This window comes from Penaeus vannamei, chromosome 31 (genome assembly GCF_042767895.1).
Source record: "Penaeus vannamei isolate JL-2024 chromosome 31, ASM4276789v1, whole genome shotgun sequence".
Taxonomy (NCBI): Eukaryota; Metazoa; Arthropoda; class Malacostraca; order Decapoda; family Penaeidae; genus Penaeus; species Penaeus vannamei.
In genome coordinates, this window is record NC_091579.1 from 16,157,810 (window position 1) to 16,165,309 (window position 7,500).

The window sequence follows — 7,500 nt, forward strand, 5'->3', positions numbered from 1 at the left end:
GTGTGTGTGTGTTTGTCTGTGTGTTTCTGTGTATATCTAATTCTTCCTACTCGTAGGTTGTACATTCTGTCTCAAACTATGGTGTTGAACCCTGCGTAAATCAACACAAATTGATTCCATGTTTTAAACAGAATGCAAACCAATGTATTTATGAACCTTCCCGTTTTCGCTTCGAACCTAATATTGGTGTTTCAGGAACCAGCTTCGCTTTCTTCAGTAAATCCAACAGAATCCTGATCCTCACCATCTTCCTCACGAGTCTCCTGGTCTACAACTTCTACACGACTTTCCTCGTTTCGACTCTCACGGTGAACAGGCTCACCTTGCCTTTCGAGAGCCTGCAAGAGCTCTACGAGAGGAGGACCTACTCGTTTGGCTTCAGCGGCGGGGGCGCTCTCGACAATTTCTTTAAGGCAAGATTTCCCTCATCCTTTTCATTTATTTTTCAAGGCTCTTTATCACCACTATCTACAAGTCTATTGTTTATTGCAAAAGCTTATTTTCCCATCTACATGAAAGATTCATTAATAGTAATTCACACCAGAATCCACATTGGCACTGCATTCAAAGGAAGTAAAATGTTTACAAACATGTATTCATGGCTTTCCAGCTATCTTCTCAGCCTCTTTACCGCTCCATCTGGGACGAGCTGATCCTCCCGCGGCCGGAGAACCTCAAACCCTCATGGCTCGGACTGCAGCAGGTGTTGGAGGAGCGCCACGCCTACCTGATCAACGAGCTTCTCTTCCGCAGCAAGTACTTGCCCGGCCAGTACTTCCGCGTCCCTATTCGTGGGCGATGCGGAGGAACTCGCCCCTGTTTCCTGTTCTCAAATACCAGTATGTTGTGTAGAGCTGTTTTGTTTAAGCTGTCCAATGGCTAGGTATAATTGATATGCTGCTATTGTTTTTGTGTTTATTTCTGTTCCTGTCTCTCCCCCCCCTCTCTCTCTCTTTCTTTATCTCTCTCTCTCTCTCTCTCTCTTTCTACCACAGTCACATTTTAACTCCCTCCAACCCCCCCCCCCCCGCCCCAGCATTCAGCCATGGCGGAATCCGGCGTCCTCGTCAATCTACGGAGAAAATGGCTTCCCGACCTGGACGACTGTCGGACGAAGGGCGCCCAAGCCATGGGACTGACCAGCGTCATGGCACCATTTCTGCTCTTGGGCGTGACGATGGTGCTTGCCAGTGTTATCGCGCTTATCGAGCGTCGTCTTTACTGGCGACGCTTGAGGGGGTAAGCAGTGATAAGACGTCTGGGCACGTAGAAGATGTCTTGGATGTGGACTTGCAGATGAAGTCCTTCTGGTAATGGGAAATGTTTTCTGTATTTCAATTAATGATGGTTAAGGGGAGTGAAACATGTTGATGTTCAATGATATAGTGTGGTGTATAGAGATAGATAGATAGATAGATAGATAGAGAGAGAGAGATAGGGCGGGAGGGAGGGAGGGAGAGAGAGAGCGAGAGAGGGAGAGAGAGAGAGAGAGAGAGAGAGAGAGAGAGAGAGAGAGAGAGAGATTGCTTTTTGCATGAAGCTACCATTCTTGTCAGTGTCAACCTTTTGCCAAGATACAGCTTTCAGACAGTTTATTTTAGGATTTCAAAATACGTGTCAGCATTCAGCATTTTATTCGTTAATCCAACAGCATAGAAATAGGAGATACAAAAGAATCACTAGGCACCAATCATACTTAAAGATAAGATAATAAAATAGATAATAAACTATATATACTTCCTGCATCCTAACGTAGAAGCAGGGTGCATCTGGGACAGCCAACGAGCCAGCAAAATGTCATTTCTGTTCATTTCCTTGTGTCCGAAACTATGTTAGAGTTGTTCTCATTGTCTGATTTGTTACGTGTAAGGCTATGAGTTTATGATTATTAAGGAGATGAGGAAAAAGAAAAATGAAGAAAAAAAGATTTATGGAAATAATAAATAAAAATAACCTTTATGGAATTTAATTTACTTTACTTTTTCCAATGTGATTCTAAAAAAAAATCAATATAATTTACTACGCAGTCTTTCTCGAAATCCTGAAGATATCAGGAAATGATAAAAAGCTGTTTATATACAGCTGCCGAACACGATAAACAAAGGAGGACAAACAAATGGTTGATTTAACAAGAAAAATCCTTATCACCGCTGAGGAGAGAGGGGGCGTTGGTCGAGGCCCTGATGCAACCTTCGGAGAAACGCGTCGCCGCAACGTTTCCCGCTACGTTGAAACCAATATCACATCGTTATCTTGGGGCGCTCTGATAAGTCGTATTTGTTATCGTATGACGTCATATCCTTCGTAGACTCAAGCCGGGGTTCCACTGGCCTTGGCCCCGAGGCATCCCCGACCGCCCAGCCTCACGCTGTGCTTATATTACGGTTACACTCTCGAGGATTTGGCGTCCGGGATGGCTTCAAAGGGTTATTAATGATATTATGATTGCATAATAGTACTTAACAAACTCCTGGGATGATCATAGGTTATAGATCATCTCTAATAGGATAAAAAAAAAATGCATATGGGCAAAGAAATTTCTGGGTCCGGCTCGCTTATTTCCCCAGAGAGCGCCCCTTGGTCTGGCCAAGATGACGATAATCCCGGACTGAAGCCAGTACCCAGTGTCAGTTAAGGCAAGTAGAACCACGATTTGTCTGTTTCATTTACTTCATGATGTGCGTCATGATTGAAAAAAGAAAAAAAATGATTCAAAATGTTACTCATTATGTAACGAGTAAAAGCTATCAATCTCATAAGGAACATTACTTGCAAAATCGTGCTTTAAGTTCCACAACCGAAAGCGATATACCTAGCATCAATAGAGCAGGGCTACCAACACTAGCTAAACACACACACACACGCAAACTATTTTTTCCCTTCTTGCTATACTTCCCGACGTAGAGCTTAAACACTGTGATATACTCTCACTAAACGAGGATTATTAATATCAAAAGTAATTATAGTAATTCTTAAAGTATTCAGAAATATAATAAGCATTATTGATATGGTGGTATTGATTACAAATAAAAGGAATAACTGTAAGAAAAATAATTATAACCTTTGTTACAAATATACATAACCCTATCATTTCTATTATAGCATATTAAACTTTCTTGATATTATAATATAGCCTATCATAACAAAGTATTCTTATCATACAGAAATTATTATAACTAATTAATCACACGAATATGATTAACAACAATAAGAATAATGATGTGGATCACGAATTATGTTTGTCACGAAGCAGTGATAAATGATGAATGAATATTATGATAATAATAACAACAGCAGCAGCAACAACACAACAACAACAACAATAACAACAGTAATAATAACATGAATAATGATAACAAAAATGATAATAATAATGATAATAACAGCAAAAATGTTAATAATAATCATAATGATGATAATAATAACAATAATAATAATAGTAATGATAATGATCATAATGATAGTAATAAAAGTGATAACTGATAATAATGATAATGATGATACTAAAGATAATAATAATGATAGTAATAATAATGATAATGATGATAATGATAATGATAATAATGATAGTAATAATAAAGATAATAATCATAGTAATAATGTAAGGTAACAGTAATGCAGTACTGCTACTTCTCGTATAATACCGGGACAATTCCAGGTCAGTGTCCCTCGGAGATCTGTTCTGCACCTTCCTTTTGCCCTAAATCCCCAGATGCGAGCACCACCTGCCCCCCCCCCCTTTGGCAGCGGCCAAAGCGGATGAGCGGGGGAGTCCACGTCACGGCACTCGCATACGTGAGAAAACAAGTTCATTTAATACTAGGTAAAATATATATAATGAATTCTCTTGTACATCTGCTGAAGTATTTCAGTAAATCATCAGTAGTTCATAGCCAGCACTATTTTACACTGACCTTTTCATCACAAATTAGCCAGGGGGAAATCATGAACAATTCGCTGATTGCTTGCTTGTTTACTTTCGTCTTAGATCCTATTTTACATGTTTACCATACTTGCACCAGTCACTAAAGCTTCAAATAAATAATTGGTGATTTCCATGTAAAATACATAATATTGACCGTGACCTTACATGTTAAAGCAGCGGGGGGTCCGAGCAGGAAGGAGGCGAGAGCAGATCTCCCGGTAATGGTACTACCAAAAAAGTACCCGAGGGGGTATCAGCGCCCTCTACAGGGGTATTGTCTACCCTCTCGTGGAGACTCGTGAGTGGCTGCAGTCACGGATCATGACGTCACTAATGACGGCATGACAAGCCACTAGTATGACGTCACTAGCAGACGCCATACAATTACTTGAACGTATCTATAAATAACAGTGTATATTCGTGACACTATCCTCCTGGTAGATAGTGTCCTCACATGACTTACTGGGCATATAAGAGGCAATAAACATAGCATGTACGTATCTAAGCCCACGTACGTTTGCTTACAATAATTACGGGCGGTACCCCGCATTTCCACCACGGAGGATAAATACACATGATAAAAATAGGGTATATACAAGGAAAATAAAACAATGTTGACAGCAGTTCTCGGTGCCCATTTTCCAATGGGTTCATTGAATCCGACTCGTACCATGGACTCCGTCCTACCAAAGAGGGGGGGACCGTGGTAGGACAAGGAGTGGGCGAATAGTCCCACTACAACAATAATGATAATGATGGTGATGATGATAGTAACAATAGTAACAATGATAATAATAATAATAATAACAAAAATAATGATAATGATAATCATGATAGTAATGAGACTAATAATAATGATAATGATAATATCAATGATGATTAATTTGTTATGACTACCAATACCATTACGACAACAACATTAACATATGAACAGTTATAACAAAATAGTTAACAGAAAAGATACAAATAATACTAATGATGGCAACAATAGCAGCTGATGTTATCAGTAACATTATGTTTGGTCTTTTTCTTACCACCCGGTTAACTGCACAGACGTGGATAAGCTTTAATGCATCTGATATATGGTTATAATTACATTGTCTCATTGCACATTTAGGATCTAACATGAGTTTACGTTTCAATACAGATAAAAAGAAAAAAATTATAACACAATACCCTATGCTACTATGACCCCCCCCCCCCCAGGTGACATGTTTATCATCGACAGTTTATTTATTACAGGTGACATTAGTTTCCGTTCTATGAAGGTTAGTCAAATTGGATTATTGGCCCCCGTAGAGTATTTTGGTGTTGCTGATAAGTGATCTACCCTTTTATATAAAAACACAGATTTAATGATCAAAACAGCAAATGGAGCCAAGTTTGAATAATGATGGAAATATCCATACTTATACTAAAACTAATATTATTTTTACTATTAGGAAAACAGTAACAATTAACATTAACAATGATAATTATGATAACAATATGAGTCATTATTTTGGTAAAATTGCTAGTAAGGATGTTTAATATGCAAATCAACTGCACATTCCATAGCATTTTCTCTTCGACCCGATGCAGTTTATCAACACAATCCCAACAAAACGATTTTCCGAAAAGCCCCCAACATTCTGTTCGAATATCTACCAGCAATAAAAAGGAGAAAGGGCATTTGTCCGCCATTTTCTTGCCTTTCTAGTTGACAAAAGAAGTACAATACATCCATACATCAGCTGTTTCTATGCACTGTACATAAAAGGATCAAGGCGATACTCGCACAGCAAAAGGATACAAATCATTGCAGACCACCTACACTGTGCGAGGTACCTGATTGTCCACCACACACCTATTTTTCGTTAGCCATGTGTCATTCAGCATAATTTGCAGTCTAAGTCTTTTGTTTATCAATTTCTTTATTTCTTTTTTCTTCCTTAACCATGCGATTCATCAGTTTTGAACTTATTGTACATCATTAGAGCTACAATTTGCACGCTATATATCATTGGCTTAAGAGAGGTTCCCGATCCATGACGTTTTCCATTTTTCACCTTAGTATTCTTCATTCTTCCCAGAATATATGTGACCTGTTCTTACGTACCCAGAGGTCGCTGCTGAGCCTACGTTCACGTCAAGAGATGAACGTGAGGAGTTCTCAGGCGCAGTGACTTCTGTTAACACGCGATGCACTGTCATCACAGGTACGTTCATGGGGATGTCAGGCGGCGGCTTGTTGCAAAGGGCGTTCAGTTCGCTTTCCAGAATGGGAGATGCTTCAATGGCGCCACATGGGACGGGAGGGGAAAGTCCCCTTTTTGTCTCTGTCATTTCTGTTTCTTCCATGTGTTCATTACTATTTGGTAATTGGTTTAGTGAATTTCGTTGATTTGAAAATCTTACGAAAGGAAAATCTACAGTCACATATCCCGCTGAAGGCATTGCAGACTGAACTTCGCCTGAAGTTTTATTTTTCTGATCAGATGATATTTTTGATCTGCCGTCAACCCTTGAGACATAATGATGAATGCCTGATGCTTCTTCACACTTTTCTTTGTTACTCGAGGAAGACTCTGAGTTGGCACCACTCTGGTATGTATCGCCCCGTGTGTCTTTCGCTGAAATAGGGAAGTCTATCATCACATACCCTCTAGTCTCTGCCTTAGATTCTGTTTTGCTTGCTACTGGCCCTTTCGGTGCCTTGGGCACGGCGCCTGTCTCCTTTTGATGTATCTCCTTAGGGGAGGCTTGTGTGCCAAAGCCAGCTGGCGGAGAAGCTTGGGCTGCGGAAGATATTCCTTGTATTTTCTGCCCCATGTCGCCTCTCAGATTACTGGAGGTTTGTGTTCCAAAAAGATTTGATGGTAAGAGAACATAACCTTCCGAATATGTGTCATGTTTATTCCTGTCCTCGCTCTTTATCACTTCACGAGGAGGCTGCATTCCAAATCCTGTAGAAAATGATTCCTCTGTATCCTTGTCCACCTCCCCTCTTATGCCGTCGGAGCTTTGCATTCCAGAATCTGTTGGCGGGAAAACTGCATGACCTGGAAAGGATTTCTCGTGTTCCCTTATATTCTTGAATTCTTCTGGACTTCTGTAAACACTCGAATACGGAGCTCTGATTTCATTTGTCGAGATTGATGGAGCAGGCAACTTGTCATTGTTAAAGGTTGAGAACTGGGGTAAGATGGCTACATATCCTGGCGACGGCTGAGCTGCGGAAGATATCCCTTCATTTCCAAAGTCCTCTGGAAAAGCCACATAACCTGTAGAAGATATTCTTTTACCTTTCCTGCCTCCATTCTCTGCCAGATTACTAGATGTTTGCGTTCCATAATCTGCTGATAGAGAAGCTACATGACCTGCAGGAGATTTTTCGTGTGCCTTCTCGTTCACGAATTCTTCTGGACGTCTGTAAACCCTTGAATAAGGAGTTCCGACTGCATTCGTTAAGGCAGACGGAATGGCTGAAGTGTCGCTGTGTAATTCAGAGAACGAAGACAGGATGGCTGTATATCCCGGCGATGGCTTAGCTTCCCAGGGGGCGATTGCAGGATCAGATAGGCCAATAGTACTTG

General features: G+C 40.4%; 2 protein-coding genes across 4 annotated transcripts in view; one reads left to right on the top strand and one right to left on the bottom strand.

Moving 5' to 3' along the window:
* The window catches only part of LOC113817464 (glutamate receptor), a 7,503-nt gene extending 6,078 nt beyond the window's left edge, over window positions 1-1,425 (top strand). Inside the window, exons 4-6 of the mRNA XM_070144156.1 lie at window positions 196-413; window positions 611-839; window positions 1,037-1,425. Coding sequence (XP_070000257.1) covers window positions 196-413; window positions 611-839; window positions 1,037-1,314 — 725 coding nt within the window. The 3' untranslated portion in view covers window positions 1,315-1,425. The remainder of the gene's footprint in view (window positions 1-195; window positions 414-610; window positions 840-1,036) is intronic.
* A 4,391-nt stretch (window positions 1,426-5,816) lies between these two features.
* The window catches only part of LOC113821358 (uncharacterized), a 24,471-nt gene continuing 22,787 nt past the window's right edge, over window positions 5,817-7,500 (bottom strand). For all 3 annotated transcript variants that reach the window (XM_070143915.1, XM_070143914.1, XM_070143916.1), the window contains one exon: window positions 5,817-7,500. This exon is cut by the window's right edge and continues 185 nt beyond it. In XM_070143915.1, the coding sequence (XP_070000016.1) occupies window positions 5,975-7,500 (1,526 nt within the window). In that variant the 3' untranslated portion in view covers window positions 5,817-5,974.